We start from the raw sequence: 20,495 nt of genomic DNA on the forward strand, positions 1-20,495 counted from the left end.
CTTCCAATGAGCAACAACCCCAACTGTTCCATCCCATTCTCTCATCTTGCCATGGCCTTCTGTATCCCACTCTTTAATCTTAGCTCTGAACAAAGAACAAAGAAAATTACAACATAGGAACAGGCCCTTCGGCCCTCCAAGCCTGCACCAACTTTGTTGCCTGACTGAACTAAAACCCCCTAAAAGAACAAAGAAAATTACAGCACAGATCTTGTAGAATCTGTCAGTAAATCAGCTATCTCCACATCTCCCTGCAGGATGTACATTCACATAAAGCTCTTGACATCCATGAGCTTACTCTGGGCAATCACATTATTACCTTGACGGATTCATGCTTACAAGTTAATGGCAGCATTGGCCTTAAACTATACCTTGTACTGTTTGCTGCACTCAGACCATTGTGGTAGTGGTATAGCCCTTTTCTCTAACCTTGGCCTATTTCCCTGCTCCTCAGGCAACTTCTCCATTGAGCATCTCACCTTGTTCCAGTCTTTACACCTTCCGTTTAGAATCCTTGTTCTGTGTTGCCCACCCAAATATCACTCCACATTTCCAAACTCGAGTGAATACAGGCCATCTCAACCCAATCTCTTCTCGTGCAACAAACCTGCCATCACAGGAATCAGTCTCGTAAATCTTCACTACTTTCCCATGCGGGCAAGTTTATCCTTTCTTAAGTAAGGAGACCAAAATTGCACACACTACTCCAGGTGTAATGTCACCAAGGCCTTGCAGTAAAACACCATTGCTCCTGTACTCAAATCCTCTTGCAATAAAGGCCAACATATCATCTGTCTTCCCAGCTGCTTACTGAACTTGTATGCTTGCCTACAGTGACTATGGGCAGCACGGTAGCACTGCTGCTTCACAGCTCCAGGGACCTGGGTTCAAATCCCGGCTCGGGTCGCTGTCTGTGTGGAGTTTGCACATTCTCCCTGTGTCTGCGTGGGTTTCCTCCGGGTGCTCCGGTTTCCTCCCACAGTCCAAAGATGTGCGGGCTAGGTTGATTGGCTATTCTAAATTGTCCCTTAGTGTCCCAGGATGCATAGGTTAGAGGGGTTAGTGGGTAAATAGGGATATGTGGATAGGGCCTGGGTGGGATTGTGGTTGGTGGGCCAAATGGCCTCTTTCTGCACTGTAGGATTCTATGATTCTGTGTACAAGGACACCCAGATCTTTTCATAAATCAGCATTCCCCAATCTATCATCATTTAAATAATACTCTGCCATTCTGTGATTGCGACCAAAGTGGATAACTTCACATTCATCCATGTTATACTGCATCTGTCCTGGCACGGTGGCACAGTGGTTACTACTGCCTCACGGCGCCAGGGACCCAGGTTCGATTCCCGGCTTGGGTCACTGTCTGTGTGGAGTTTACACATTCTCCCCATGTCTGTATGGGTTTCCTCCCACATTCCAAAGATGTGCAGGTTAGGTGGATTGGCCGTGCTAAATTGACCCTTAGTGTCAGGGGACTAGCTAGGGTACATGCATGGGGTTATGAGGGTAGGGCCTGGATGGGGTTGTGGTCAATGCTGGCTCAATCGGTCGAATAGCCTCCTTCTGCACTGTAGGATTCTATGATTCTATTTGCCCACTCACTTAACTTGTGTAAAGCACCTTGATGCTTCTTGACAGTCTCTTCACCACTCACATTCCCACATAGTTTCGTGTCATCATCAAACTCAGAAATATTACATTTGGTTCCTTCATCCAAATCATTGATATATATTGTGAATAGCTGGGGACCAAACACTGATCCCTACTGTACCCCACTAGTCACTGCCTGCGACTCTGAAGAAGAACCATTTATTCCTGCTGTTTCCTGTCTGCTGAGCAATTCTTAATTCATGCCAGTATCTTACCCTCAACCACGTGTTTCAATTTTACACACTAATCTCTCGTGGAATTTTATCAAAAGCTTTCTGAAAATCTAAATACACCACATCCACATATTCACACTTATCTATTCTGCTAGTTACATTCTCAAAAATCTCTAATAGTTTTGTCAAACATGATTTCCTTTTCATAAATCCATGCCAACTTTGTCTAATTTCCTAAGTGTCCTGCTATCATATCCTTTATAGTAGGCTCCAGCATTTTCCCTCCTACTGATATTAGGCTAACTAGTCTGTAATTTCCTCCTTCCTTTTTTAAACAGTGGGGTTACATTTTCTACCTTCCAATCTACCGGGACTGTTCCAGAGTCTACAGAATTTAGGGAGATGGCAACTAACATATCCACTATTTCGATGGCCATCTCCTTTAGTCCCCTGGAATTTAGATGATCAGGCCCCGGGGACTTGTCCCATTAATTTCTCCAGCATTGTTTTTTGCTAATACCAATTTACTTCAGTTCCTCCTTCTCACTATACCCTTGGTTCTGTTGTACTTCTGGGAAACTCTGCATCGTCCATGAAGACAAAATTAAAGTAGTTGTTTAATTAATCTGCCATTTCCTTATTCTCCATTATTAATTCTCCCGTATTGGACTGTAAGTGACCTAGCAAGGAATGAGCTGAAAAAGGGGCTTAGGAGAGCTAGGAGGGGACATGAGAAGTCCTTGGCGGGTCGGATCAAGGAAAACCCCAAGGCTTTTTACTCTTATGTGAGGAATAAAAGAATGATCAGGGTGAGGTTAGGGCCGGTCAAGGACAGTAGTGGGAACTTGTGTATGGAGTCAGTGGAGATAGGCGAGGTGATGAATGAATACTTTTCTTCAGTGTTCACCAAGGAGAGGGGCCATGTTTTTGAGGAAGAGAAGGTGTTACAGGCTAATAGGCTGGAGGAAGTAGATGTTCGGAGGGAGGATGTCCTGGCAGTTTTGAATAAACTGAAGGTCGATCAGTCCCCTGGGCCTGATGAAATATATCCTAGGATTCTTTGGGAGGCAAGGGATGAGATTGCAGAGCCTTTGGCTTTGATCTTTGGGTCCTCGCTGTCCACGGGGATGGTGCCAGAGGACTGGAGAGTGGCGAATGTTGTTCCTCTGTTTAAGAAAGGGAATAGAAATGACCCTGGTAATTATAGACCGGTTAGTCTTACTTCGGTGGTTGGTAAATTGATGGAAAAGGTCCTTAGGGATGGGATTTACGACCATTTAGAAAGATGCGGATTAATCCGGGATAGTCAGCACGGATTTGTGAAGGGCAAGTCGTGCCTCACAAATTTGATAGAATTTTTTGAGGAGGTAACTAAGTGTGTTGATGAAGGTAGGGCAGTTGATGTCATATACATGGATTTTAGTAAGGCGTTTGATAAGGTCCCCTATGGTCGGCTTATGATGAAAGTGAGGAGGTGTGGGATAGAGGGAAAGTTGGCCGATTGGATAGGTAACTGGCTGTCTGATCGAAGACCGAGGGTGGTGGTGGATGGAAAATGTTCGGATTGGAGGCAGGTTGCTAGCGGAGTGCCACAGGGATCAGTGCTTGGTCCTCTGCTCTTTGTGATTTTTATTAATGACTTCGAGGAGGGGGCTGAAGGGTGGATCAGTAAATTTGCTGATGACACCAAGATTGGTGGAGTAGTGGATGAGGTGGAGGGCTGTTGTAGGCTGCAAAGAGACATAGATAGGATGCAAAGCTGGGCTGAAAAATGGCAAATGGAGTTTAACCCTGATAAATGTGAGGTGATTCATTTTGGTAGGACTAATTTAAATGTGGATTACAGGGTCAAAGGTAGGGTTCTGAAGACTGTGGAGGAACAGAGAGATCTTGGGGTCCATATCCACAGATCTCTAAAGGTTGCCACTCAAGTGGATAGAGCTGTGAAGAAGGCCTATAGTGTGTTAGCTTTTATTAACAGGGGGTTGGAGTTTAAGAGCCGTGGGGTTATGCTGCAACTGTACAGGACCTTGGTGAGACCACATTTGGAATATTGTGTGCAGTTCTGGTCACCTCACTATAAGAAGGATGTGGATGCGCTGGAAAGAGTGCAGAGGAGATTTACCAGGATGCTGCCTGGTTTGGAGGGTAGGTCTTATGAGGAAAGGTTGAGGGAGCGGAGGAGGCTGAGGGGAGACTTAATAGAGGTTTATAAGATGATGAAGGGGATAGATAGAGTGAACGTTCAAAGACTATTTCCTTGGGTGGATGGAGCTATTACAAGGGGGCATAACTATAGGGTTCATGGTGGGAGATACAGGAAGGATATCAGAGGCAGGTTCTTTACGCAGAGAGTGGTTGGGGTGTGGAATGGACTGCCTGCAGTGATAGTGGAGTCAGACACTTTAGGAACATTTATGTGGTTATTGGATAGGCACATGGAGCACACCAGGATGATAGGGAGTGGGATAGCTTGATCTTGGTTTCAGATAAAGCTCGGCACAACATCGTGGGCCGAAGGGCCTGTTCTGTGATGTAATGTTCTATGTTCTACATTTGTCTTCACTAATCTTTTTACATATTTATGGAAGCTTTTGCAGTCCGCTTTTACGTTTACTCTCCTTTCAAGTTTACTCTCATTTGCTATTTTTCCCCTCTTGACCAATCTCTTTGTCTTCCTTTGCTGAGTTCCAACTTGTTTCCATCCTTGGCTCACTACTTTTATGAGCAACTTTTTATCACTCCTTTTTGGATCTAATACTATCTTTGATTTCTTTTGTTAGCCATGGTTGGGCTGATTTTCCTGCTGAATCTTTGCACTAGAAAATAATGTAATGATGTCTGAAGGTGGAAGGGCATGATAGTGGGTGGTGAAAAAGATATATGGGACACTTGCCTTTATCAATCAAAGCATAGATTACAAAAGCAGTGAGGTCATGTTGGAGTTGCATAGAACTTTGGTAATGCCACAGCTGGAGAACTGTGAGCAGTTCTGATCACATTATAAGAAGAACATGATTGCGCTGGAAGGAGTGCAGAGGAGATTCACCTGGATGCTATCTGGGATGAAACATTTAAGCTATGAAGAGAGGTTGGATATGCTTGACTTGTTTTTCTTGGAGCAGAGAAGACTGAGTGGCGACCTGATCGAGATGTAGAAGATTATGAGGGGCATGGATAGGGAGCAGCTGTACCTCTGAGTTGAAGGGTCAGTCACGAGGGTACAAAAGTTCAAGGTGAAGGGCAGGAGTTTAGGGGGGAATGTGTGGAAAAACCTTTTTACCTAGAGGGTGGTGACTATCTGAAATGTGCTGCCTGGGAAAGCGGTGGAGGTGGGTTGCCTCACATCTTTTTAAAAAATACCTAGATGAGTACTTGGCACATCACTACATTCAAGGCTATGGGCCAATTGCAGGTAAATTGGATTAGCTAGGTAGGTTAGTTTCTAACGTGTTTGTGCTGACTCAATGGGCCAAAGGACCTCTTCTGCACTGTGTGATTCTGATTCTGTGAACTGTTGCAATGCATGCATTCATTCCTTAAATATTAGCCATTGCTAATCCACCATCATGCCTTTTAATCTATCTTGGCTAACTCAGCCCTCATACCCTCAGTTTCCTTTACTTAGATTTAGGACCCTAATTTTGTGTTGGAATACTTCATTTTTCATCCTAACAAAGCATTCTATTATGTTTTGATCACCCTTCCCCAAACAACACAATTACTAATTAACCCCTTCTCATTACGCAATATCAGATTTAGGATAACCTGTTCACGAGTTAATTCCTTGATGCACTGGTCTAAAATAGCATCTCATAACACTCCAGGAATTCATCCAGCACAGTATTTGTGCTAATTTGGTTTGCTCAGTCTATATGTAAATTAAAGCCACCCATGATTACTGCAACATCCCTGTTACATGCATCTCTAATTTCTTGTTTTATGCCATCCCCTATGTTACCAATGCTGTTTGGAGCCCTGTGGATGAACTCCATTAATGTTTTCCACTCTTTGTTGCTTCTTAATTCCAGTGAGACTGATTCAATACCTTGATTTTCTGAACCAGTATCATTTTTCACTATTGCACCTATTTGACCTTTTACTAACAATGCCACCTAACTCATTTTCCTTTTTGCCTGACCTTCCCAAATATTGGACACCCCTAAATATTCAGTTCCCAGCTTTGGTAAACCTGAAGCCATGTCTCTATAATCACAATCATTTGCCCTGTTAATTTGCCCACCTTATTGCGAATGTTCCATACATTTAGTCTTGTCTTTTTAAAATTTTTACATTTTTTGTGTGCCATTTTGGTGCTAGCCCTTGTTTCTTGTGCCTTCCGCATTTGCTTTTTACTTTTCTATCTTTCATTTCTATCGTTGTTTCCCTCTCTAGTGTCTTCCTGATCAGGTCCCCATCTCCCTGCCACTCTACTTTAAACCCTCACCCACAATACTAGCAAATATCCCTGTGAGGATATTGGTCCCGGTCCTGCTGGGGTGCAACTTGTCCAGCTTGTATAGATCCCATCTTCCCCAGAATAAGTTGCCATGCCTCAGGAATCTAAATCCCTCTCTTCTACACCATTTCACCAGCCACGCATTCATCTGGTCTATTCTCCTGTTCCTGATCTCAAGCACTGGGGGAAATCCTGAGATTACTACCTTTTGAAGTCTTGCTTTTTAATTTATTTCTTAGCTCCCTTTATTTGCAGGACCTCATCCCTCCTCTTACCTATATCCTTGGTACCAATGCAAATATGGGCCATGACTTTTGGCTGTTCACCCTCGCCCTTCAGAATGTTCTGCAGACACCCATGTGACATAATTGACCTTGGCACCAGGGCGGCAACATAGCATACTGGTGTCATATCTGCGTGTATGTTCCTCTTACGATGGAATCCCCTATCATTACTGCTCTCCCACTCCCACTGATTTTCACTAGGTTTTGCTTTAGGCTAGATTTTCTTTCGCATGACAATCTGATCACATGGGTCTGCCTCCAGGCATAATTTAGCATGGCCACCATTCTCCCAATCCAGAAAATTCTGTTCCAGCATAAGTAAAGGAAATGTGTTAAAACAACCCTATTGTAAAGTCTGGTATTCGCAACATTTTTTATTCATCCTTTGTTGGCTTCTATTTTCCCAGACTTATGACCTATCGCTATTCTTCACAACATTGCTTTGTTTTTCAATTTGAGAGCACTCTTAACTTGCTTAGTTAACCACGATGGTGCATCATTTTCACAGAGTCTCAATGGAATATATCTTTGTTCAAAATGAAAGAATTTTTAAAAAGTTTACGGGATGTGGGCGTTGCTGGCTAGTTATAGCAATTGCCCTTGAGAAGGTGATGGTGAGCTGCCTTCTTGAACGCTATAGTCCATGTGGTGTAAGTGCACCCACAGCACTGTTAGGCAGGTGTTACAAAGCAGAGGTTGATTCCTGCTCTGAGAACTAACACTGAAACACCCAAAGAGGAGTACCTTGCCTTATAATCTGTAAAAAGTGTGTGTGAAGTGGTGTGACCTGCACTTCAGCAACTTCAAGTGGTTAAATACAAAATAAATACCTGACACTCACTCTAAAATCAATCCGTAACAATTTATTTACCTAACAATGAACAAATTAACTAAACTATTAACAAACCAAACATATTCCTTCTAACTAACTATTCCCAAATAAAACAAGATTCTGATGATATGCTTCAAATAAATACAATTTCCACTCATTAACAAAAATGGAATTTAGTCACTCTCTAAATTACAGCCAGGCTTTGTGTCTTCCAGAATATCCTGAACCTACTCTGTTGATTCTTCTTTCTTCTTTGGTACCTTTGCTATCTCAATGGGGCTTTCTCTAAGATATAGATGAAGCTATGAGAGAAAGCACTTGAGCTGAGAGCTGTTATCTCTGGCAGGTGGCAATTGCTCTACCTCTCTGTCCCATCTTGGGACACCAAGGGGCAATTTAGCATTGCCAATCCACCTAATTTGTACATCTTTGATCTGAGAGAGGAAACTGGAGCACCCAAAGGAAACCCACGCAGACAAGGGGAGAACATGCAAATTCTACAGATAGTCACCCAAGGCCAGAATTGGTGGCTACAACTGGAGCGAGGATGGGTGGGCCGGTCTAGATCTTGCCAGCCCCCATTAAAATTGCGGGTAGGTTGTGATCATGTGGGAGGGAAACTGGATTCAACTGGAAGATCATGAGCCTGCAAACACAGCAATGGGGAAGGTTGAAATTCTGCCTGTGGCGTATTATTGACCTCAGTATTTTGACATTAGTTGGCCTTGGTACAACTCTGCTGCTCAACTTCTAGATTTGCCTTAAAGCAGGATTGTATCTATAGTCTTCAGAATTATGCCAATAAATGATTTGGAGGTATTGGTGTGGACATTTGCAAAACTGAGGCAACATCAGACAACCAACCTCCAGATTACTTTACTTACCTCCTTAATGAAAATAACAAGCCTGTCCTGCCTTCCTTTCATATTAATAATCATTTATGGGAGGACAATGAGTGGAAATCATTCAAGGTCAGCAAATTTGTTTATTTTTGTATTGCATTTGGCTAACCTGTGAATAGAATAAAAGTAACTTGCATCTTTAGATGAGTAAAATGGTTACTATGTAAAATATGTACATCTCATTGCAAGAATTATGATGATTTGTTTGTTAGTGCTCATGTCTACGGAAGTGCTCAAGTCTACGGAAATAGGGCAAACAGGTAGGGAGGTCATGGAACCTTTACAGATTAAAGGGGAAGAGGTGCTTAGTGCTCAAGTCTACGGAAATAGGGCAAACAGGTAGGGAGGTCATGGAACCTTTACAGATTAAAGGGGAGGAGGTGCTCACTGTCTTGAGCCAAATCAGAGTGGATAAATCCCCAGGACCAGACAGGGTATTCCCACGGACCTTGAGGGAAGCTAGTGTTGAACTTGCAGGGGCCCTGGCAGACATATTTAAAATGTCAGTATTCACGGGGGAGGTGCTGGATGATTGGAGGGTGGCTCATATTGTTCTGTTGTTTAAAAAAGGTTCCAAAAGAAATCCTGGAAATTATAGGCCAGTAAGTTTGACGTCGGTGGTGGGCAAGTTATTGGGAGGTGTGATAAGGGATAGGATCTACAAATATTTGGATAGACAGGGACTTATTAGAGAGAGTCAACATGGCTTTGTGCGTGGTAGGTCATGTTTGACCAGTCTCTTAGAGTTTTTCGAGGAGGTTACCAGGAAAGTGGATGAAGGGAAGGCGATGGATGTTGTCTACCTGGATTTCAGCAAGGCCTTTGGGAGGTTAGTTAGGAAGGTTCAGTCGCTAGGTATACATGGAGAGGTAGTAAATTGGATTAGACACTGGCTCAATGGAAGAAGCCAGAGAGTGGTTGTGGAGGATTGCTTCTCTGAGTGGAGGCCTGTGACTAGTGGTGTGCCGCAGGGATCGATGTTGGGTCCATTGTTGTTTGTCATCTATATCAATGATCTGGATGATAATGTGGTAAATTGGATCAGCAAGTTTGCTGATGATACAAAGATTGGAGGTGTAGTGGACAGTGAGGAAGGTTTTCAAAGCTTGCAGAGGGATTTGGACCAACTAGAAAAATGAGCTGAAAAATGGCAAATGGAATTTAACGCAGACAAGTGTGAGATATTGCACATTGGAAGGACAAACCAAAGTAGAACGTACAGGGTAAATGGTAGGACTCTGAAGAGTGCAGTTGAACAGAGGGATCTGTGAATACAGGTACAGAATTCCCTAAAAGTGACATCACAGGTGGATAGGGTCGTAAAGAGTGCCTTTGGTACATTGGCCTTTATAAATCGGAGTATCGAGTATAAAAGTTGGAGTGTTATGGTAAGGTTATATAAGGCATTGGTGAGGCCGAATTTGGAGTATTGTGTACAGTTTTGGTCACCTAGTTACAGGAAGGATGTAAATAAGGTTGAAAGAGTGCAGAGAAGGTTCACAAGGATGTTGCCGGGACTTGAGAAGCTGAGTTACAGAGAGAGATTGAATAGGTTGGGACTTTATTCCCTGGAGCGTAGAAGATTGAGGGGAGATTTGATAGAGGTGTATAAGATTTTGATAGGTATAGATAGAGTGAACGCAAGCAGGCTTTTTCCGCTGAGGCTAGGGGAGAAAAAAACCAGAGGGCATGGGTTAAGGGTGAAGGAGAAAAGTTTAAAGGAAATATTAGGGGGGGCTTCTTCACGCAGAGAGTGGTGGGAGTGTGGAATGAGCTGCCGGATAAAGTGGTAAATGCTTTTAACATTTTAACATTTAAGAAAAACTTGGACGGGTTCATGGATGAGAGGGGTGTGGAGGGATATGGTCCAAGTGCAGGTCAGTGGGACTAGGTAAAAAATGGTTCGGCACAGACAAGAAGGGCCAAAAGGCCTGTTTCTGAGCTGTAATTTTCTGTGGTTCTATGTTTGATATTAAATAGCTGTAAATCTTTCACTGTCCTATCGGGTCTGGGGGATAAATTCTCTGTAACCATTATTCACTGTTCCCCAATTGAATGATAGTTTTCCAATTGAAAGCTTTATTTAGCAGGCAGCTTCGGTGAACAATATCAACATTTACTTTGTCATGTTGAATGATGAACACTCTTCTCCTGCAACTTGCAGATTCCTGATTGCCTGTTGAGCTACAGGTGCATTTCATTTATTTTCGAAAGTTTTTTCCTACGTGTAAATACAGTTTGGTTATGATAAAGTTGCATGATACAGCACTTCAATTTTCTTCATTGAGGAAGCCAAGATCGCTGAAATTTAAACTAACAAGCATTCTCCTTTGTACAGATGAATTGTTAAAGGGATTACAATAAAGTGGAAGTTTTATAAATATTTGCAGGTGACCTTAAAGTGACTCAGAACACATGATAGCACAAAACCACAAAAGGCATCCTTAACTCTGTTGACTTTCTACATCAGTTTCATTAGGAACTAGGGAGCACTCAGAACTCAAAAACTTAAACTTCTCAACTATATATTCATAACACATTCTTCGTTGAACACCTAAATCCTCATAGCCAGTTCTTTGAGTTACACCTTAAACATAACCAATCACTGTGTACCCAAATCACTGAAAAACAGTTTTTCGGTGTAAACGTTAGATGAACATAATGGCAATGCAGGTTACCCACCAATCTCATTAAATAAACTAGTTTTCAGTATTACTTGATTGGCTTTAGCACTGTGACTCAATCAAACTTCGCTGCTTTGGTAGTTTGGTTAATTGATAGAAAGAAGGAATAACAAGAGTTCCATTCTGTGGAATTTGGCTATGGCAATTCTTGGTGCTTTAATTTTCAAAGAGGGCCGAATATCCTCAGATATCATTAAGTTTCAAGCTCTGTCTGTAATTTGCTCTTATAATTAGTTTTCTCTCTTCCTTTCTTTATATGTCTCTGTTTCTCTGACTCTTTCTCTCTCCTTCTGTAGGTTTTATGCCAGGTATGCAAAGAAACACACAAATATCTCAGTACGGATCTCAGCAAACCGGTCCTCCTATTTCTCCACATCCATCGCCTGCAGGACAGATGCATCCTGGCATAGGTCTTTACCAGCAGAGCAACTCCAGCAGCACTTATGGTCCCCAAAGTGGGCAGTATGGATCACAAGGTAAGAAAAGAAAAACTAATTCAAAATAGTCAAGGTTAGTAGAGACTAATATAAAATGTCTAGCTATAAATAATAACAAAGGGGGTCTTTAAGTAACTCATCAGCTAGACAGAGGTTCATTGGAAAGCATCTCAAGACAAATGATGGAATCTGTATGCTCATAAAAAACAGCAGAGTATCAAAAAGCAGCTTCATCTATCTACTTTTACCTTGGGCAGTCCTCAAAGATATTTCATGCTGATAGATAAATGATTAAAATGGGAAGCCCAGCTATTTTTGTGACTGATCTTTATTAGCACAGCATGGGATTTAAAATTCACTTGCACTTTATTTTTTATGTATTAAACATAATGCTGCTATCTATGATATCAAACATGGAAAATGCATTGACTGCTATTTAAGGAATGCAAGTGAACAAGCGCTATTTGACAGATTAACAGTTTGGTACCATATTTGGTGGACATATCCATTCAATAAAATATTTTATTTGCTGTTCAACCCAAATTTTTTTAAAACTCAGCATTAAGTTGAGAAATGCTTGAGTACTGTCCAATGTTTTTGCACGTATTATCATAAAATTTATTGAAAACTATTACCTGGCATCCAGGGGCTGATTTCAGGCGTTTATCGTATGTGATGACATACTTGTGGACCCAAATAGAACTGGCTATAAACACTGGCAACTAATTCATTGTCACCGAGCTCCTAGAATTTGGATTAGAAAACCAATATAAAAGTAGCTTAATCTTTCATATCATTGCATTGTACCAGCACATCAGGCTCTGATGGTTTTTTACACATGTCTTAATCCTGGCAGAGTCCATCTCATCACCTGGTAGGTCCTCCAAAGTATAATTGTCATTACAAATCAGAAGAGCTGAAGGTAGGGAACATAGAGGGATAGTCAGGCCAGATTTCTTTTGAGCACCTTCAGGTGGTAGGCTACAGAGCAGCATTTATTCAGGTATAGGAAATTGTTGATTGCTTACCTTCAACTAGCGAATAGTAAGTTCTAGGAAGAAGGTTGTTATGATCTGAAAGACACTATCAGAAAGTCTGGTGAAAGCTGATCCATTAGTAACTTTCAAAAGGCAATTGGATGTATACTTGAAGAAAAAAATGTTGCAGGGTTATTGGAAAGAGAGCAGTGGGATGAATTGAATAGTTCTTTCAAAGAACCGGCACAGGTACCTGTGGGACAAATGGCCTCCATCTATGTTGTATGAATCTATGAAGAATAGCTGCAGACATGCCAAGTGAGAAAACCAGTGAAAGTTGGTGAAAATTGACCCACAATTGCACAAAAGGGGACGACGCCAACCAAGTTGAATTTAGCCCTAGGGCATATATAGTTGCACTGAAAGTGCAATGGCATACAGGCTTCTAATAATGAATTTGTAAAGCAAAATTGAAGGAATTTATCCATATTATGGATAATTATTATGGAAAGATTATGATGTATCAATTTGGATTTGAATTAATTGTTTATATATATTTGTGACAGTAATAGAGAGACACTATTTCCTTCCCTGCCAGCTCCTACCTGAAGCTGTTGTAGTTCTGGGTAATGTAACTTTGCTATGCATTGTGAAAGTGAATCTCTGATATGATAAAACAACCACAAGAATTTCTGTCCACCAGCGTCAGAACAGTTCTACTCCAAAGTCAGTTATAACATCATCAAGTAAAAGTGACAGGTGGTAGAGTGGAGAGTAATGTGGATTCTGATTCACAAAAAGTCAGACTGACATCGACTCCAAAATAATAAATGGGTGAAGCAGATAATTGATGTGTGGATTTGGTGAGGGGAAAAGGTGTAAATCCAACTTTATTTTAATTTTATATATAAGAATGAACTCTTGATAGTATATGAAGCCAAGAAGGTACATTAAGGATTCTTTGCGGTAAAGTGGTTTGGATTTGTGGCATAAAATTAAGCTAATTCAAGGTTGGTTTCTGATCTGTTTTTGAATTTAAAAAATGTTCAGATACATTACAGTCTCCAGATAACACACAGTGAGTTGAGGGAGGTTCTGTTCTTAGCAACTCAACATTGTATGGACCGAGTTCAAAAAAGAGCCTGAATTGCAATTTTCTCAGTGAATCAACAAACTATATTGGCAAGTTCTGTAGTGTTTTAATGTCATAATCAATTTGGCAGGAATACTGTGTTTTAGTCGTAGGAGATATCTTACCTTTCCACCATAAGGCTAAAAGCACCTCAGTTATTAAATAAAGCTTGTCTTTCTCCTCAATTTTTATTTGCTGAACTGAAAAACCCTTTTAAAGTGAGGGTTGATTATACATGAAGAAAGAAAGAATAAGAATGCTTTGGTGTTTTTTTTGTGTTTGGAATTCTGTTTTTAAGAAAGCCATAGGAGTTACCATTACACATCATGAACACAAAATCACTTGGGGATAGGGGAAAGCTTCATTCTGATTTGGTGATGGGTGGCAAGAGGGCAACAGATTTTTTTTAGCCACCATTTAGCTTTTAGCTGTGATTCCTTTAGTACTACCTCATAGGACCTCTCCCAAAGGTTACTCTTTCAATGTTTGTTTTTTTTCTCCCACTATGCATTGTTCCACGGCCTTGGGTACAAAATCCTGTATAGTTCAGTAATGCATGATAATACATTCAGCATATGCTATTTCAGCAAACCTCACGCTACATCCTTAGAGAACAGCATTGTATTTTGACTAAAGGAGCCAGTTATTTGTTGCCATCCTTCCTGACATCCACTGCAGGGGCAGAATTTGCCAAAGACAAAAAAGCTTTCTTCTCACAGCTTTCAACTGCCACACTTCCCTTCTCTTAACTTTGAATATATTATAGACATAGAAATTAGAAGCACGAGTAGGCCATTCGGCCCTTCAAGCCTGCTTTGCCATTCATTTTGATCATGGCTGATCATTAAATTCAATGTCCTGATCTCACCTTCTCCTCATATTCCTTGATCCCTTTAGCCACGAGAGCTATTATGTAATTTCTTCTTGAAATCAAACAACATTTTGGCCTCAACTACATTCTGTGGTAGTAAATTCCACACATTCAGCACCCTGTAGGTGAAGAAATGTCTCCTCACCTCACTTCTAAAAGGTTTACCCTTATCCTCAAACTGTGACCCCTATTTCTGGACTCCCCCACCATTGAGAACATTCTTTCTGAATCCACCCAGTCTCACCCTATTAGAATTTTATAAGTTTCTATGAGATCCATTCTCACTCTTCTAAACTCCACTGAATATAATCCCAACTGACTTAGTCTCTCCTCATATGACAGATCTGCCATTCCAGGAATCAGCCTGGTAAACCTTTGCTGTACGCCCTCTATAGCCAGGACATCCTTCCTCAGATTAAGACACCAAAACTGCATACAATACTCCAGGTGTGGCCTCATCAACGCCCTATATAATTGCATCCCTATCCATATATTCAAATCCTCTCGCTATGAAGGCCAACATACCATTTGCTGCCTTTATTGCCTGCTGTTCTTGCATGCTTGCTTTCAGCAACTGATGCACGAGGACACCAAGGTTTCACTGAGTATCCACCTCTCTCAATTTACATCCATTCAAGTAATCTGTCTTCCTATTATTGCTACCAAAGTGGATAACCTCACATTTATCCACATTATACTGCGTCTGCCATGCATATACCCACACACTCAGCCTGTCCAAATCACGCTGAAGCACGCTGCATCCTCCTCACAGCTCACCCCCCACACCCAACTTTGTATCATCTGCAAATTTGGAGATAATACAAAGAACAACAAAGAACAATACAGCACAGGAACAGGCCCTTCGGCCCTCCAAGCCCGCACCGCTCCCCGGTCCAGGATTGAATCCTGAATCCAGGATCCCCGCCCAATTTTCCAGCCTATCTACATCCTAATATCCTATCCACCGAGCTGTCCCTCACAGCTACGATGCTTTGTTCATCACAACCTATTAACTCACCCCCACCCCCCCCATTCCAGACCATGTGATCTCCAGGGAGAGGCGAAATACATTCAGTTCTCTCTTTCAAATTATTAATATATAATGTGAACAGTTGGGGTCTGAGCACAGATCCATGCGGAACCCCACTCGTCACTGACTGCCAATCAGAAAAAGACCATTTATGCCAACTCTTTGCTTACTATCTGTGAACCAGCTTTTGATCTATCTCAAGACATTACCTGCAATCCCATGGGCTTTAACTTTACATAGTAGTCTGTTATGTGAGACCTTGTCGAAAGCCTTCTGAAAGTCGAAATAAACCACATCCACTGGTTCTCCTCAGTCAATCTACTAGTTACATCCTCAAAGAATTCCAATAGATTTGTCAAGCATGATTTCCCATTTGTAAATCTATGCTGACTTTGATTATACCACTGCCTTCCAAATGCTGAGTTATCAAATCCTTGATAATGGACTCCAGCAACTTTCCCAGTATCAGCGTTAGGCTCGCTGGTCTATAATTCCTTGTTTTCTCTCTCCCTCCCTTTTTGTATAGCGGGCTTACATTAGGTACCCTCCAATCTGTAGGAACCAGTCCAGAGTCCAAAGAATTTTGGAAAATAACCACCAATGGATCTACTATTTCCAGGGCCACTTCCTTAAGTACTCTGAGATGAAGATCATCAGGAGCTAGAGATTTATCCACCTTCAATCCCATCAATTTCCCCAAAACCATTTCTCTACTAATGCTGATTTCCTTCAGCTCCTCACCAAAACCTATTTCTCTCAGAACTAGCCAGAATTTCTCAAAAAATGTTTAAATAATGATGAACATAGACACCTGAACCATTGTGTTACTGACTTGAGTGCACACCATTATGTAAATAAATCTGTACATTTGTAAGAAGACGATTTCTAAAATAACTCTTCCTTCCTGTGCCGTAGAATCCCGACATTGCAGAAGTAGGTCATTCAGCCCATTGAATCTGCACCAACTCTCCGAAAGAGCATACCACCCAGGCCTTCCCCTCTGCCCTATCCCCATAACCCTGTGCATTTACCTTGGCTAATCCACATCTTTGGACTTTGGGAGGAAACCCATGCAGATACAGAACGACCATGCAAATTCCACAAAGTCATCCAAGGCTGGAATTGAACCTGGGTCCCTGGCGCTGTGAGGCAGCAGTGCTAACCATTGAGCCAAGTCCACCCTTCTTGCCCTCCTTACTATACAGTTGCCATTTCTATTAACCACTCACCACAGTCACCCTTCAAAAAACGTGGAAGTAATGAAAGAGACATGTTATTCCATTGCAATAATTTTTGTCCTTTTTGCTCCCTATATCTCCTTAAATTTTCCCGGTCTTTCCTTTGCAGGGCTAACGGGAGGACTTTGAATAGTGTGGAGGAGCAGAGGGATCTAGGTGTATGTGTGCATAGATCCCTGAAAGTTGGGAATCAAGTAGATAAGGTTGTTAAGAAGGCATATGGTGTCTTGGCGTTTATTGGTAGGGGGATTGAATTTAGGAGTCGTAGCGTTATGTTGCAACTGTACACAACTCTGGTGCGGCCGCACTTGGAGTACTGTGTGCAGTTCTGGTCCCCACATTACAGGAAGGATGTGGAGGCTTTGGAGAGGGTGCAGAGGAGGTTTACCAGGATGTTGCCTGGTATGGAGGGGAGATCCTATGAGGAGAGGCTGAGGGATTTGGGATTGTTTTCGCTGGAAAGGCGGCGGCTAAGAGGGGATCTTATTGAAACATATAAGATGATTAGAGGTTTAGATAGGGTGGATAGTGATAGCCTTTTTCCTCTGATGGAGAAATCCAGCACGAGGGGGCATGGCTTTAAATTGAGGGGGGGTAGTTATAGAACCGATGTCAGGGGTAGGTTCTTTACCCAGAGGGTGGTGAGGGATTGGAATGCCCTGCCAGCATCAGTAGTAAATGCGCCTAGTTTGGGGGCGTTTAAGAGATCCGTAGATAGGTTCATGGACGAAAAGAAATTGGTTTAGGTTGGAGGGTCACAGTTTTTTTTTTAACTGGTCGGTGCAACATCGTGGGCCGAAGGGCCTGTTCTGCGCTGTAATGTTCTATGTTCTATGTTCTATGTTCCATACAGGCTGACAGCTCTTTGGTTCCTCATCCAACTGACAAATATCAACAGGCTACTGTGGAAGGTATTCCCACAAAAATGTTATCCATATGCACACAAATTTGATTAGGAGCCAGTGGATAGTAAATGAGTAGAAATCCTGGCTTTTTTATTCTTCTCCGTGCCTCAGGGGATCAGAACAGCCATGTAGGTTCAGACCAGGGATTTGAATGTGGAACCAGCTTTGTAAGATTCAGTTGTGCACTGGCGTTGGTTTTCCAAATTAGGTATTAAGCTAATTCAGATGAATATCTGATATGAAAACTCTTGAAGACAAACACAATTAACATGTGTTTAAATAATCTTGGAATTAGTGTAACTGTGGCAACTGATGAAGCTTTGCCAATAAGATTTAAATCCATTCTGTTTATTCACAACCTTTCGTGTAAAATGTAATTTGGAGGGTAGTGTTGAAAAGCCCTTATGTGTATTGTACAAAGTTTTTTAGTACCTGGAGAAACTGGTAGCCTTGCTGAGGTGGGTCGTATTTGTAATATATTGGCCGAAATTTTCCGGCTATTCACCCCTCGCCGCCGCTAGAAGCGAAGGTGGAGAATCCCGATGGCGTGAATGGCCAAAACATTCCGGCTATTATTGCACAATATATTTACAATGTAATGATATCAAGGTTGAGTTACGTGGAGAGACAAGAGAAGCTGGAATTCTCCTTAAAGCAGACAAGGTTGATGGGAGATTTGATAGAGTTGGTCAAAATTTAAGGGTTTTGGTATAGCAGGTAGGGAGAAGCTATATTCTCTGACAGGCGGATCAGTAACCAGAGGGCACAAGTTAAAGATAATTTATAAGAGAACCAAAGGGAAGATAAGGAGACTTTTTATGCGCCGAGTTTTTATGATCATGAGCACAATGCCTGAACAGGTAGTGGAGCTAAATTGAATAGTGCTTTGAAAAGGCAATCAAGTAACTACTTGAAAAGAAAGATTTCAAAGGCTATGAGAAAACAGCAGGAAATGAGGTGATTTGGACAGCTCTTTTAAAGATTCAATATCAGCACAATAGGCCAAATCCAACCTTCTGCTGGATGATTCGATGATTATGATGGGTCTCCGTATTTCCAACACCAGAAATATTGAGCTGAAGCAGGGATGCCGCTGCCATGGCATTAAGTTTCCACAAAGATTTCCTTTGCTGTTAGGAGGTCAACAGGAAAGTAAATATATTTCTTTGTAGGTATCAAAGTACATAACCCAGTAAAGAAGAAAATACATCGATTTAATACCAAAGATTTGTCAATTAAGTATACACTTTGACTCAGAGGTAGCACTCTTGCCTCTGAGTCAGAAGGTTGTGTGTTCAAGTCCCACTCCAGGGACTTGAGTACAAAATCTTGGCTGGCGCTCTGGTATTACTTAGGGAGCACTGCATTGTTAGAAGTGCCATCTTTCATATGCAGCATTAAACCAAGGCCCTGTCTCAGAGGAATGTAAAAGATCCCATGGCACTATTTGAAGAAGAGCTGGAGCATCCTCCTGGTCACTTGGTTAATATTTATCTCCCAACCAACATCATCAAAACACATCATCTGGTTATTTATCTCATTGCTGTTTGTGACATCTTGCTGTGCACAAATTAACTGCTGTGTTTCCCAACATCACAATAGTGATAGAATTTCAAAAGTACTTCATTGACTTATGTTCTGAGTTTGTAAAAGGCATTATCTAAATCATTCTTTCTTCAGACTTTGATGTGCATTTTTTCTGTATTGCCAAGACAGACAGACGGATTGATTTGATTACAACTTGAAGTCATTTCCCTGAGAGGAAGTAGATCTCAGCTTAGGAAGTCCTGATTATTTACACCCTACCAGTAGTTCTGAGGCCTGAAATTCCATATTAACCCTAAAGATCATGTAACGTCACCTGCTTAGAATTCCATTAAGTATGTATGGTCTGCTACTATCTCCAACCTTTATCATTATCACTTTATTTAAATTATTGTCTGTGGAATGTCCTATCATGGCATGACAAGGCAGAAGAGCCAAAGTTGACGTCCTATATTTTTTCAACCTACCAAACGATACCATAGTGTTCAGCGGTTATTTCTGTTTGTTGATTTCCGGCATGTGACCTCCAACCCACCTTTTGCTCATGTTATTCTGAGAAAAGCCTTCCCCTTGTGGACACAATGAAATTCCCTCAGTTACTAAGAAATGTGGGTTTCAATGTCCCACTCCATCCCCATCCCCTTTATCCAAGGGAGCAGCACAAATGATGCAGGAAATCGAGGGGAGAAGTATGGCAGAGACAAATGGAGGGGGATAGTCAAAACACAATGCACAGAGCCAAGTGCAAAATAGAAAAGAAGTAAAGACTGAGTACAGAATTTCCAACTCTTGACCTGCCCCTACTTCTCACCCATGTGAATCTGGCAAGAGAAGAGTGGGAGAAAATTATTAATGATTTGGCAACTGAGTTGTGAAGGAGACAATGCCGTGGCCCTTGTGTTTACTGTGGATTCTCCTGGAGCAGGTTGTGCCATGACAGTTAAAAGAAATGGCAGCACTCTTGGAGCAGAAGGAAAAGACAGGGGCACTGTCGGTCTCGAAGTAGTAAAGATCGTCGACGGAAACGTTGGAGGTAAGAATCTGAAGGAAAAAAGCAGAAAAAAGGGAAGTTGAACGATTGTTAAAAAATAAAATGCAGAACAAAGAAAGGGAAGACGGGCAATAGCTGACCAGAGAAAGCAAATTACATTCGCGGCAGAACTAATTGGAATGTTATAATTATGAAGCCAATATATTATTTTGCTATTACTAGATTATCCCAACACACTGTTTGCCTTTATGAGTTAGAGTTTCTAGTCCATGACGAGACGATTGTGTCCACTTCAGACTGCTCAAGAAAACGGTGTCAAAGAACCAAGTTTTTAGAAACATTAATCCTGGTTCTTTTAAGATTATGAAATAAATGTTATGGC

The 20,495-nt window shown here is 41.6% G+C and overlaps 1 protein-coding gene across 4 annotated transcripts in view; it reads left to right on the plus strand.

The window, feature by feature from the left end:
• The window catches only part of LOC144504532 (AT-rich interactive domain-containing protein 1B-like), a 602,681-nt gene that overhangs the window by 389,097 nt on the left and 193,089 nt on the right, over positions 1 to 20,495 (plus strand). For 3 of the 4 annotated variants that reach the window (XM_078229967.1, XM_078229969.1, XM_078229968.1), the window contains exons 7-8: positions 11,284 to 11,463; positions 20,048 to 20,155. In XM_078229967.1, coding sequence (XP_078086093.1) covers positions 11,284 to 11,463; positions 20,048 to 20,155 — 288 coding nt within the window. The remainder of the gene's footprint in view (positions 1 to 11,283; positions 11,464 to 20,047; positions 20,156 to 20,495) is intronic. The other variant, XM_078229970.1, reaches the window with a different exon arrangement.

Source organism: Mustelus asterias, chromosome 15, assembly GCF_964213995.1.
Source record: "Mustelus asterias chromosome 15, sMusAst1.hap1.1, whole genome shotgun sequence".
In the NCBI taxonomy this organism is placed as follows: domain Eukaryota; kingdom Metazoa; phylum Chordata; class Chondrichthyes; order Carcharhiniformes; family Triakidae; genus Mustelus; species Mustelus asterias.